This window comes from Sinocyclocheilus anshuiensis, unplaced genomic scaffold, assembly GCF_001515605.1.
Source record: "Sinocyclocheilus anshuiensis isolate Anshui unplaced genomic scaffold, SAMN03320099.WGS_v1.1 scaffold687, whole genome shotgun sequence".
NCBI lineage: Eukaryota > Metazoa > Chordata > Actinopteri > Cypriniformes > Cyprinidae > Sinocyclocheilus > Sinocyclocheilus anshuiensis.
The window spans coordinates 386,600-400,531 of NW_015551096.1; the positions used below are offsets into that span (position 1 = coordinate 386,600).

Sequence of the window (13,932 nt, forward strand, 5' to 3'; positions counted from 1 at the left end):
GGAATATTCTGTTTAATGATACACAATAGTATACTAATATAAGTGTTGAGGTGATAAAAACATGTTTTGCACCCAAATTACAATGTGTGACATGTCTTTACCAAGCATTTAGCTAAGCTCAACTAACCACCCTTTACACAAACTTTGTTAAAGTAGCTAAACGTCCAGTGCCAATAAAGATAATACAAAATTAGTAAACGTTTATAAACATTTATAAATGATGAATAGTTTCCACTTTAGATTGGGTACTGCAAAAATATGAACAAATGATTAATAAATGATTTGTAAAGATGTGAAAATATGGTGAATTCCGGTCATTTGGGACATTTTTGCCATCAAAATGACTGCTCATAAAAGTACGAATGATTAGTAAATATTTATAAACATTTACAAATGATGAATAGTCTCCACTTTAGATTGGGTACTGCAAAAACATGAACAAATAATTCATAAATGATTTAAGATGTGCAAATAGTGGAAGTCAACACAACAACCAAAGACCAAATATATGACCTTTGTAGACTGTGATTATGAGTTAATGAATATATTAACATGAATAGTTTGTGAAGTGCCTATAAGCTATTTTTTTCACAACATTTGTAAATGTAAAAATGAGCATTAGCTAATATGTGAAGTGAAGTTTAATGACATTTGTAATCATTCAAAAGTACATTAACAAATAAGCTTGTAAATACTGTATAATTTCTGTAAAAATAATTTGTAGATTTTTAAAACGCATTTAAAGTTTAATGTCATTTGTAACCATTAACTACTGATCCATTAAGCATTATATAATGTTTGTTAACAATCTTTTAATCATTGTAAGCCATCTGTCAAAATCATTTGAAGATGTAAAAAAAATGCATGATCATATGAATTGAAGTTTAATGACATTTGTAAGCATTTAAATTTACATTAAATAAATATGTTTAATATTGTTAATAAGTTCCACTTATTATGTTGTTTAATAAGTTCATCATTAACAAGCACATTATCTCATTTCTAGATATGTGAATATATATTAAGTACTGATTAGTTAAACATTATATAATGTTTGTTAATGATTTATTAATGAAAGTTATTATAAAGTGTTACCCCACATTTTTCCATTTTAAAAATATATCTAAATCACGACCTACGTTCTCAATGTCAAATGCAGAAATGTTCATTCATGCATTCATGACCTCAAGGTTAGATTATTGTAATAGGGTGACCATACATCCTCTTTTCCCCGGACATGTCCTCTTTTTGGACCTAAAAAATGCATCCGGCCGGGATTTCTAAATCGCCCAAAATGTCTGGGATTCGGCTTTTGCTTTCTACAGTCACCATTCATTGTGTGCGTTTTTGCATTGCTTTGAACTTTCTCTTAAGTCCCGCCTTCTTGCACGCCACCATTGGTCATCATGTAGGCCGATGCAAACATGGGTCAAACTGCATCTCAACCAGTACCTTCAGCACCACGGCAACAGCCAAGAGACTTGCTTTTCAACAGCAGGTGGCATATGGCTCATGAACAGCGTAAAAAATGCCCAAACGCAAATGTAAATTCGCTGATGATTTACAGAAAAAATGTCCGTGTTTTCGTCTCGGTCGGGATCCGTGTGAAGCAGAATGCATGACCTGCAAAGCTGGCACATACGTGTCAGTGGCAAATAAAGGTGTTTGCGACCTAGAAGCCCACATAAGCTCCGCAAAACACAAAATTGCAGCTAAAGGAGAGAGTTTGTCAGGTAAATTAACAGACTATTTTGTGAGACCAGGTAAAACAGATGATGCTGTTACTGCTGCGGAGGGAGTTTTGGCATCAGAATAGCTACAGATCAATGGACTGCACGTCTGCCTTGTTAAAAAAGGCTTTCTCTAATTCCGAGACTGCGCGAAAATTTTCAAGCGCTCGTACTAAGACCGAAGCAATTGTTAACGCTGTGATAGCACCACTCACTCATGTGTGTCTTTAAAAGTTAATCAATACTTTTGTCTTTTCGCGTATTGATTATTGTAATGCTTTGCTGGCTGGAGTTTCTAAAGCGACCCTAAGTAAATTACAGTTGGTACAAAATTCAGCTGCTAGAATTCTGACTAGGACCAGTGCAAGGGAGCACATCACACCTATCTTGGAAAAATTGCACTGGCTTCCTGTTAGTTTTCGTATTGATTTTAAAATTCTCATGCTCACTTGTATAATAATTTGTCTCCTCAATATTTGTGCAAGCTTTTAACCCCCTACACCCCTACACGTGCTCTACGCTCTTCTGAAGCTGGCCTTTTAACTGTTCAAACAACTCGGCTAAAAACCATGGGTGATCGGGCTTTCTCTGCTTTGGCTCCTAAACTGTGGAATTCCCTGCCCTCTGAGATTAGGAATGCAGAATCCCTTAGTGTTTTTAAATCGTCCCTTAAAACTTACTTTTTTAGGGTAGCTTTTATGTGATTACTTTGTCTTTTATTATATTGGCTTTGTATTGTTTGGTTAGTTCTTTACTGCCTGACATAATTTATTTTTGACTGAAATAGTGGAATGTTTTTTGTTGTTGTTGTTTTTTCATGCAACTGGCCATGAAAAGAAATAATGTCATGTAAAAGATGTTAAAAGCCAAACTATTTTTTTTTATTTGTTTGTTGTTATTCTATTGTTGAGGACCAAAAGTTGAATGGAAAGGATGTGTTACTTTATGTATTAAAGTTAAATAACATAGTTGCATGGTTGTGAACGCATTTGTCAAGTATTTAGGCCCCCCTTCCACCCACTGCAGGTTTCCATCTGCCTCCTGCCCCCACTGTCCTCTTTTTGGAAAACTAAAATATGGTCACCCTAATTGTAATGCTTTATTGGGTGTTGCTCTGCTAATTACTTATAAAGCCCTGAATGGTTTAGCTCCTCAGTACTTGAGCCAGCTCATATCGCATTATAGTCCTTCACGTCCGCTGCGATATAAAATTCTGGCAATTTGATAATACCTAGAATATCAAAATCAATTGCAGGCGGCAGATCCTTTTCCTATTTAGCTCCCAAACTCTGGAAAAGCCTACCTAACATTGTTCGGGAGGCAGACACACTCTGTCAGTTTAAATCTAGATTAAAGACCCATCTCTTTAACCTGGCTTACACATAACACACTAACACATTTCTAGAATTAAAATCCGTGAAAGGATTGTTAGGCTGCATTAATTAGGACAACCGGAACCGGGAACACAGCAAAAAAAGTAAATGTCAGGTGCCTCACATTTCTCTGGCTTTATCTCTGAGATGTTTCTATACATTGATTGGAGTAGATCTGTGGCAAATTCAATTGATTAATGGAAGAAAAACACCTGGCCTAACAGCTGAAAATGCATATCAGAGCAAAAACCAAGACATAAGGTCAAAGGAACTGCCTGCTGAGCTCAGAGATAGGATTGTGATAATGCACAGAGGCCTCCATAATTCTTAAATGGAAGACGTCTGGAACGACCAGGACTAGTCCTGGAGCTCTCTGACCCGAAAATGACTGTCTACTGTTCCCATCCAACCTGACTGAGCTTGAGAGTATCTGTAGAGAGAAATGCCAGAGAAATCCTCAAACGGACACACTGATGAAACCAGACCTGCCAGGAAAGTCTCAAAATACACAAACACAAATCAAAGGTGACTGTTTGCAAATGCACACTCAAGAAACAACTTGCAAATATGCAACATTCAAAACTCCGTGTGCAGACTTGTATGTGTGTTTTGCATTTGTGAAACGCATTTCGACAATGCATATTTGGTTATGAAAATATTAATTGCTGTTTGAAAATATATACATTTTTTTCTTTGTGAATGAAAATGATCATAATTTACGTTGAACAGCAATAAAAATATTGTCAGAAAAGTATATCAGCTTTGTTGTTGCTCATAAATAGCTGTAGCGATGTTGTCAAGCTGTTAAGAGCCTGGCTCCTTACCAGTACTCCAAAATTGTGTACATGAAATACTGATTAATGGGCTAGGGAGCTGATTGCGATGCACCCATGGTATGCATTAGACTGGACATGAATCAGAGAAATATTTAGCTTCAAAAGTAATTTTCACCCAAAGGAAAGATAATCTCAAATGTTTCTCCTAGACATAAATTAGGCTACATGAACATCAAATGTAGACTTTTGCTTGTGTTTCCTTTTTCTCACATTTGCCTCCAGAGACAAAAACTCTAATACTCTCACATTGGTTTCCTGTTAAAGTTTAGAAGAGATGTCAACAACACACACTGTGCTCAGATCTTCCTCCTTTGCTAGAGACTATGGTGCTCTCACATGTTAACAAGTGATCTCAACAACTTTACAAAGTGTGCACCAACTCAAATGTCTCGGTATGAACTCAAACATATCTTATTACTACCATATAATATGAATTAATAATCAAAATAGTTGAGGATTTGGTCATAAGCCATTCAGGTCCAGGGTTACTGTTACTGAAAAAGGCATTGGGTACATGACTATTTCCAAGAACAAATAATGTGCCCTAAATGCACATAAACTGCACAGCTTTATTCTCTTACTGTATGCAAGGAAGTCATGAGCTATTTACATGCATGCAAAATGGAGTTTGCATGACAAACAAGTGTTGTATGTGTAAAAATAAAGCATTTATCTTATAATAAACTTCAACCACTTATTTATTCTCTTTCAACTCTGTTTGGAAAACGTGATGCATTTACAAAGCTGGGTATTTGAAGGTAAATTTAATGAACTCTTAATAATCTGAATTTTAATGCTATTTAAAGGATATTTTCAGTATTTACAATATTAGGACAAATGTAAAATGTAACATGTTTCACCTAAAATAAAACTGAAGACATCTAAAGACAAATAAGAGTCATATAAGACACATAAGAGAATCAGTCCTTATTATTCTGAGCTGAGAGAATATATATATATATAGGCGTCTCGAAAGAGATTACAGCAAGACAATAAAGCGATGTTTCTCACACCACATTCTCATTTTGGACATTTGTGTTTACTTTTATTTTTATTTCTCCTAAGGAACTTAAGGAGAGACATCCGAAGCACTGTTGATACTAAAATGAGAGATATATGAGAATCACAACTAAGTCTCCTGAGCTTAAGAAAAGACATTTCTCCTCTATCTATGTGCCTTTTTATACTCAGTGTTGAGTGTAATGCTTTACTAAAGAAATAATTGCTGTAATTTAATTACTTTTCTGTTGAAAAAGGAAAGGATTACTCTTATTTTTTATTTAATGTCTAATGTTATAATGTATGTTTTTTATGTAAACTCTTTGGTTAGTTCAAGGATAGTTGATGCAATTTTATATTATTTGTTTCAAATAATTAAAAGCTAGTTTCTTGTATTGTTCAACTAGTCGTGGTTAATATGGGATTTACAAAGCAATTCAATACTTTTCAGAGAGAGTAATTAGTACAGTAATCTAATTACACTGTTGAAGTTGTCAGTAGCTACATTACTACTACTACTACAGTAGCTAAAATTACATTTTAAAGTAACTTACCAAACACTGTTTATACACATGAAAAGTCATTTCCATTGAGTTTTTGTTCTCAATGATGCTCTTCCTCTCTGCAGGCGACTCTTTATCTGAGCATGACGGACAGAAGTTCACAACCTTAGACAAAGACCAAGACTCCGACGACGACAACAACTGTGCCAAACTCCGTCTCGGGGCATTTTGGTACAAACACTGTATGAAAACAAACCCCAATGGTATGTATATATGGGGAGAAGACGACACCCATGTCGGCATTGGAAATGTATGGAAGACCTGGAAGGGTTATGATGTCGGTATGAAATCCATCTGCATGAAGATCAAATCTGTGCCATAGAAACATTGACGCAACAAAACAATCAAATGAATGTTTAAGGGTTTCCTCTTCTCTATTACTGCTGTAACTTTATAAATCATGTAGGAATCACTCTTTCTCAAAAATTTATTACTGTTTGAAGTGGTTTTCCTATAACCAGGGTAGGGTGGTAAGTTGTTCTTGACTCAGATTAGAATAAACAATTTCCACAAAGCAATGTCTGTTTCTTGACTCGTTAATCTAATGGATAAACAACATTTACAAAACGTGCAGCTTTGGTAAGAACCATGTCCCTGCCACCCGTACCTGTCCAATGCAACCTCAAGGGAAGGTTAATATCATGTGATGTGCACATCGCATCTCTAGTGCTGAAATAATCATTACATTTAAGCTCCTACACCCTGACTCCATACTATCAATCCACAATTAAACAGCATCTACATAAAAGGAGCCATAAACGTCTTTGTACTGAAATTCCGATTCAGCTTTGGATCTCAGCATCCAGCAATAAACAAATGCACTTTTATCAGGATAGGTTTAGATTATTCTTCCCAACTGGAGCTGAGAGGAGCTATACGATCCATGATGACAACAATGTCTCCCACCATAAAGCTTATTTGTGGCTTTATCCATTTCTTCCTGCATGGCCCAATTGCTGTTGTATATCCTTCAAGATAAGTTGGGAAATAGCCTGGTCCTTGTACAAAATAACAGGATGCCTTTCTTCCTCAGGCATGGCAGCCTTTTTCCAGTTCTCGATCCAGCCTAAAGATGTCACTCTTTTATAGTAGCTCCTGCCTCCAATGCAGTAATCTCATCCGAAAATCTCTCTTGTTGATAATACTAATAGCAGTTTCTGCTCTCAAGAGATCATCAACAGTCAGTGATGGCCTTTGTAATATGGATGCTCAAAGTCAAGGAGATGCTTATCAAAACAGAGTTTTAAGTCATGAAAAATCAGAAAAGTAGCTTACAAACTGACTGGTAGGCGTCTCTGCAACCTGGCAGGCAAAGGTATGTGCAGTGCAGTCCACTTTGACCTCTTGGTCATCTAGAGGTACACACAGAAAAATAAGGGGCCAGAATTGTACCTTTTGGGGTACAACAGCTTGTCCCTGGAGCAGTACCCTTAAAAGAACATAGTTGTACCTTTTTTTTACCCCTAATAGGTACATATTAGTACCTTAAGGGTACGTATTACTACTCTAAGGTACTAATATGTACCTATTAGGGGTAAAAAAGGTACAAATTTGTCCTTTTAAGGGTACTGCTCCAGGGACAAGCTGTTGTACCCCAAAAGGTACAATTTTAAACCCCTTTTTTTCTGTGTACTAATAACTGCATACTGGACAAGAGCTTGTCCCTTAAAAGGACATATTTGTACCTTTTTACTATTCTAAGGTACTAATATGTACCTATCAGGGGTAAAAACAAAAAAAAGGCACAAATATGTCCTTTTAAGGGTACTGCTCCAGGGACAAGCTGTTGTACCCCAAAAGGTACAATTTTAAACCCCTTTTTTTCTGTGTACTAATAACTGCATACTGGACTTGGGCCACTCTTCTCAGTAGCCCCTCACTGCAGAACACAAGATCCAGGGGGCGTGGTTGGATCCACTTTAGGGATCAGGGGGTGGAGATGGTAGGTTTAGGGGTGGATATGGGTGGGTTTAGGGATCAGGGGGTGGAGATGGTAGGTTTAGGGGTGGATATGGGTGGGTTTAGGGATCAGGGGGTGGAGATGGTAGGTTTAGGGGTGGATATGGGTGGGTTTAGGGATCAGGGGGTGGAGATGGTAGGTTTAGGGGTGGATATGGGTGGGTTTAGGGATCAGGGGGTGGAGATGGTAGGTTTAGGGGTGGATATGGGTGGGTTTAGGGATCAGGGGGTGGAGATGGTAGGTTTAGGGGTGGATATGGGTGGGTTTAGGGATCAGGGGGTGGAGATGGTAGGTTTAGGGGTGGATATGGGTGGGTTTAGGGATCAGGGGGTGGAGATGGTAGGTTTAGGGGTGGATATGGGTGGGTTTAGGGATCAGGGGGTGGAGATGGTAGGTTTAGGGGTGGATATGGGTGGGTTTAGGGATCAGGGGGTGGAGATGGTAGGTTTAGGGGTGGATATGGGTGGGTTTAGGGATCAGGGGGTGGAGATGGTAGGTTTAGGGGTGGATATGGGTGGGTTTAGGGATCAGGGGGTGGAGATGGTAGGTTTAGGGGTGGATATGGGTGGGTTTAGGGATCAGGGGGTGGAGATGGTAGGTTTAGGGGTGGATATGGGTGGGTTTAGGGATCAGGGGGTGGAGATGGTAGGTTTAGGGGTGGATATGGGTGGGTTTAGGGATCAGGGGGTGGAGATGGTAGGTTTAGGGGTGGATATGGGTGGGTTTAGGGATCAGGGGGTGGAGATGGTAGGTTTAGGGGTGGATATGGGTGGGTTTAGGGATCAGGGGGTGGAGATGGTAGGTTTAGGGGTGGATATGGGTGGGTTTAGGGATCAGGGGGTGGAGATGGTAGGTTTAGGGGTGGATATGGGTGGGTTTAGGGATCAGGGGGTGGAGATGGTAGGTTTAGGGGTGGAGATGGGTGGGTTTAGGGATCAGGGGGGTTGGTTCCGGTATATGTAAGGTGGGAGGAATTGGATCTGGTTCCAACCACGCCCCCTGGATCTTGGGTTCTGCAGTGAGGAACATCTCACTCTTCTTCAACCTCAGAAGAGAAACTCAGGTCCCTTAAACCATCTCTTACATGTTAAGAATTGCCCAACATCTGTCGAGTCTCTTATAACGACGACTGTTTTTTCTACATGGTGTGGAACTGCTTACTTTACATTTTGGATATGTCTCTGTACGGTCATGCGGAGGTAACATTTTTTTTTTTTTGATGAGTCCAAATTAATCTCCAAACCCTTTTTAAGCATTCCATCCACTCAAACAGCAAGAACAGATTCAAGTTGTAACCTTGTGATTGTCGTTTGCTTTAATGTGATCATCTTCGGTTCTGCTCGACTCACGAAAATAACATTTCGGATTTAAAACAGTAAAGTTTGCAGTACAGATATTATTTTGCGTACAAAAAAATCTAATGATCAAAGGTAAATATACTTATTTGTTTTTTGGAAGTGTTTGCATTCTGAGGGGACTCGACAATACACATGGTGCACAGTCAGGAACCTAGTAGTATTCACATTTTTAGATTTAGATAAATAGTCTGAATTCACTATAAGAGTTTATTGAATATTTAGGTAGTGAAGAATCATAACTGCACAAAATATTTTAATGCACTATACAAACAGCCATACATTTCAAAGACAGATTTCAACATGATTCTTTTACGCAGAAAAAAAGGAATAAAAACCTTAAGATGTCATAAAATGAGGTAAAAATGTTTTTCTTTCAGAAGCACTGTAATATTTCTATGACACACGTTTGATCTTCATGCTGATGGATTTCATACTGACTGCGTAATTCTTCCATGTTGCCCAAACAACTCCAATGGCATGATGGGTGTCATCTTCTCCATAATGAATGTGCTGATGTGTGTTTAATGATCTAGAATCACATTCCTACCGTCCATGCTCCTTTATCTTCATCTTTCCCATCTGAGATCATCTCACAGTAAACCCAGACAGGAATGTCTCCTGCTGGATAGATGGAGTAAATCCCACTGACTGTTTGTCCTGACTTATATACATCAGAGCAGTCAACCGGTTTGTCTACATCAAGACCACAATCACAGCCCAATAAAACAGGCAGAAGAGCTATCAAAAACACCATCATCTGCATGAGAGAGAAAAAGATGAACATCACACTGATAAGGTGATAAAAATCTGTAGGAATGTGACAAAATGTAGGAAACAGATGAGCTTACCTCCATCTTCTCAAACTCTTCTCAGCAGAAATCTGTTTCCTTAAAGAGACGAAGGAATTCTTTACTTGTACCATTTCAATGTATTAACTGATATACGCTTCTGAATGTCCAGACAGGCTTTAAGGAAAATGCTGGAGAATAAACCAGCAACTCACCGTTGTAGTTCTCCAGTTGTGGAGGGGACAAACGCTCCTTTAAATATCTGACGGTCAGGCTCCTCCTCAGTGTCAAAGTCCGTTTTAAGAAATTTGGGTAAACATTCTTTTCGCACATTTAGGAATCATCCAAATTGGGAAAGAACGGAAATTATCTGTACACACAGAATGTTCCTAAATACCGTCCACGTAATCACAGATAATCTTAAAATCATCAACACGACATAATTGTTTTCCAATAACACATTTACCAGCTCTCCATAAACACTCAAACTAACTATAGATAATAGATTAACAGACTGAATTCAACCCAAAGAGTTCACTCATCATGCTTCCTTTAGTTTCCACACACTCCATTCTAATTTTCCAAATCGCTGATTTGGCGACTCACCTTGGTTGTTCTTCTACAGGAGCATGTTGGAATATTTGGTAGTGATTGTGCAAAATTTCACAACTTTTAAACATTCGATTGCACAAGCTGCTGTATACTCTCGGACAGAAGAAGATCTCCCAAAAACAAACCTAAACAACAACACCACACTACATGCTTTCATTGATTCATCCCCATTAAAAATGGAACGGGGAGACTAGATGAGGCCCATCATACCAATGTTCATGTCAACCGCATTCCCACTGTTCAGAAGTATCCATGTAGGTTTTGATAATCAATGCACTACTGAATAGTTATTTTTTATTCCATTATGCACCCAGACGTGGGTCTTGTTTCTGGACAATTTAGACACATTCTGACCAATGCATTTCTGTGACTTTCCAGCTGCACTGGATAAGGACTTAAAAGATCAGCAAAGAAGAGAGTCTAATAAAGCAATAAGCCCAAAGAAGCCGTGGTTTACAGTGAATTTATAACAGCTAAGGGGCGTTGTTAGATGCGACGCGAAGCGGAGTTATAACCCCCTTAGTTGTTATAAATTCACTGTAAACCACGTCTTCTTTGGGCTTATTGCTTTTATAAAACGGTTATTCCATAGACTTAGTAAGGTTTCACAAAATAAAACAGAGCAAATAAAGTGTAATGATATTAATAAAAACAGTATTCTTCCACCAAACAATGTAGTTCCTCAGAAACAGTTGTGGTTGCAACAAAGTGGTTGCCGAGCAACAGACAAACGTAAACAAAGGTGTATGTTTGTTGAGTAATTTACAACAGCTTCGAACGCGGCTCAACCAATCAGAATCAAGCACCGGAACTATCCGTTTTATAACAGAGTTTTCGACACATTCTGACCAATGAATTTCTATGACTTTCCCAACTGCACTGGATAATAGGGATGTAATGATTAACGATTAACGATGAAAATCGATTCAAATATGTGACGATTCAAATCGGTTGAGATGCTAAACAAATCGCGATTCAATTAGGGGTAGGAGTTTATATGAATGTATGTCTGAGGGGAACTTACTGTCTTTAGAAAAGTTTATCACAAAGAAACGTGCAGCATTTTGTCCAAGCAATAATAAAAGGACACATTTAATTTATAATTTGTCTTAAATCTCATTTTGTAAAAAAAAAATCGTGACTCGAATCGTGAGTGGAGTGAATCGTTACATCACTACTGGATAAGGACTTAAAGGAACAGCACAGAAGAGAGTCTAACCGAGTTTTTGCATGCAAGCAGAAAAAGTGATTCACTAAGCTAACACTAAAGATAATTTCATGCTTTGAGATAAAACAGGAGCATTTCATTCAGTGACATGGCATATTTTATTGGTCATTTTTTGGAGATGTGTCATACGATCGTCTACTGTCCATCATCAGAGCTGGTCCTGTGATGTTCAGGCACCACCGCAGGACGGTTTTTTAGGAGTGTTTAGCCGAGCCGGATGAAGGAATGCTGGGTAGAGATGCAGGATTCGCGGCCTGTCAAAAGGGATCTGTAACATGTACGATGACTGAAATACAGGATGGACTTAACGTGCAGCTTTGACGAGCCAAGTGAGGTTTTTCAGGGAAACAGATTAAGATAAGGAATCCTGGGATAGTGTGTGTAATGTGTGTGTTATCTGCGGGATGACGGAGGGGGAATGCGGTTATCCGGTTCTCAGGATGATGTGAACTCCTGAGTCGGTGAACACGGGGCCGCTCATGTCTCCGATCTTCAGCGCGAACGAGACGTCTTCAAACGGCTTCTGCATTTGACCTGACACGCAGTAATACAGACAGAACACACAACCAACATTATAGTCAATTAAAATAACACTTTTTTTTTTTACTTGGAACAAATGTTAACAGAAATGAAATAAAATCTTAAAATAGGTAATTTAATTTGTATAATTGTATAAAACTTTGTATTTCATCTACTTTCCAATGCAACATTTCTCATTTTAATTTAGTTTGGTGAAGTACTTAAATAACAATCGTAAAAATCAATAAATAAACTACTAAAAATGATCGAAACGCATAACAAAATTACTAAAATATTAATAAAAAATCTGTGATACAAAAATAACACGGTTCATAATATCACTTTCCCACATCATTATGATTATTAACACTTAAAGCTGTACCGGTAACACTTTACAATAAATCCCATTAGTTGACGTTAGTTGATGCATTTTCTATTATTAACTAACAATGAGCAATTTGTTACAGTATTTATTAATTTTGTTACTGTTAATTCATATAAACACATTCATTGTTAGTTCATTAGCTTAGGTCCATTAAATAATATGAACAGATATAACTTTGGGTTTTAATATTGTATTGATTAATGTTGACATTAACATTAATAAATGCCGTAGAAGTGCTTTCATTGTTAGTCCATGTTAACTAATGTTCAAATCAAATGAAACTGTACTGTGTAAGTGTCACTGCTGCACTTTAGTTTAGTGTTTAGTTTAATGCAGTGACTACATCAACACTGAATGCTTATACAACATTTACTCAATGTTAAAGCATTCTGTAAGTTGTTTACTATGCGAGTCGGTCGGAGGATGATGCTGATAATCTCGTATCTCTAGTCTTACCTCTGCCGAACAAGCCCAGGTCTCCTCCGTTCCTCGCTGAGCTGCAGTCACTGAACTGAGACGCCAAACTCTCAAAGTCCTCCTGGCCAGACTTGATCTGTTCGATGTACTCTACACACACACACACAGACACACACACACACACACACAGACACAGACACAGACACAGACACAGACACACACACGCTTGTGAATCCATACATGTACTTCACACCACACGTCTACACACACACACACGTGACACACTCTTACTGTGGATGAGCTGCAGCGCCTCCTCTTTGCTGCGTATGATGTTCTCCTCTCTCCAGGAGGACGGCCGGCGCGACTGGTTGTGTTTGACCAGCAGGTGAGAGCAGCGCACTTTCTCCACCTCGCTGACGCCGTCGGGCCCCGCTCCGCTCGGCCGCTCCCACTGACTCGCATTCGTGATGTGATTGAAGTAATAAACACGACCTGAGAGACACACACACACACAGAGAGAGCCAGCAGGTGAGAGCAGCGCACTTTCTCCACCTCGCTGACGCCGTCGGGCCCCGCTCCGCTCGGCCGCTCCCACTGACTCGCATTCGTGATGTGATTGAAGTAATAAACACGACCTGAGGCGCGCGCACACACACACACACACACACACACACACACACACAGATCTTCAGACCGCTGCAAAGACATGCTCCGGTCATCCTCATCCCAAATCAACATAAAAACAATACAGCAGATTATATGTTACACAGATCATGAGGCCGATTTAAGGACTAATTAAGATGCATTACGACAGAATTAACCTGATTTTTCTCATTATTGTACAATTGTCAATTTATTTAAAACTAATTTGTAAGTTTAGTTGTTCCAAATTTGATCAAGCCTATGTTACTGACGAGTTGAAGGAATATATATATACTAGTGCTGTCAAACAATTAATCGCATCCATAATCAAAGTTTTTGCTTACTCAATATATGTGTGTACTGTGTATATTTATTATGTATATATAAATACAAACATATGCATGTACATATTTAACAAAAATATGCAATGTTTATATATTAAATATATTTATATATAATATAAATTACATTAATATAAATATATACATGTAAATACATGTAAATATTTTCAAAATATATACT

At 38.3% G+C, this 13,932-nt stretch overlaps 2 protein-coding genes across 2 annotated transcripts in view; both read right to left on the reverse strand.

Annotated features, from left to right (window-relative positions):
- LOC107662727 (microfibril-associated glycoprotein 4-like) overlaps positions 1-9,841 on the reverse strand; it is a 24,159-nt gene extending 14,318 nt beyond the window's left edge. Inside the window, exons 1-2 of the mRNA XM_016452807.1 lie at positions 9,668-9,841; positions 9,367-9,576 (exon numbers count right to left, since the gene is read on the reverse strand). Coding sequence (XP_016308293.1) covers positions 9,367-9,576; positions 9,668-9,673 — 216 coding nt within the window. The 5' untranslated portion in view covers positions 9,674-9,841. The remainder of the gene's footprint in view (positions 1-9,366; positions 9,577-9,667) is intronic.
- A 1,688-nt stretch (positions 9,842-11,529) lies between these two features.
- Positions 11,530-13,932, reverse strand: part of LOC107662743 (peptidyl-prolyl cis-trans isomerase NIMA-interacting 1-like) — a 4,620-nt gene continuing 2,217 nt past the window's right edge. The window contains exons 2-4 of the mRNA XM_016452824.1: positions 13,060-13,260; positions 12,808-12,918; positions 11,530-11,981 (exon numbers count right to left, since the gene is read on the reverse strand). Of these exons, the coding sequence (XP_016308310.1) occupies positions 11,872-11,981; positions 12,808-12,918; positions 13,060-13,260 (422 nt within the window). The 3' untranslated portion in view covers positions 11,530-11,871. The remainder of the gene's footprint in view (positions 11,982-12,807; positions 12,919-13,059; positions 13,261-13,932) is intronic.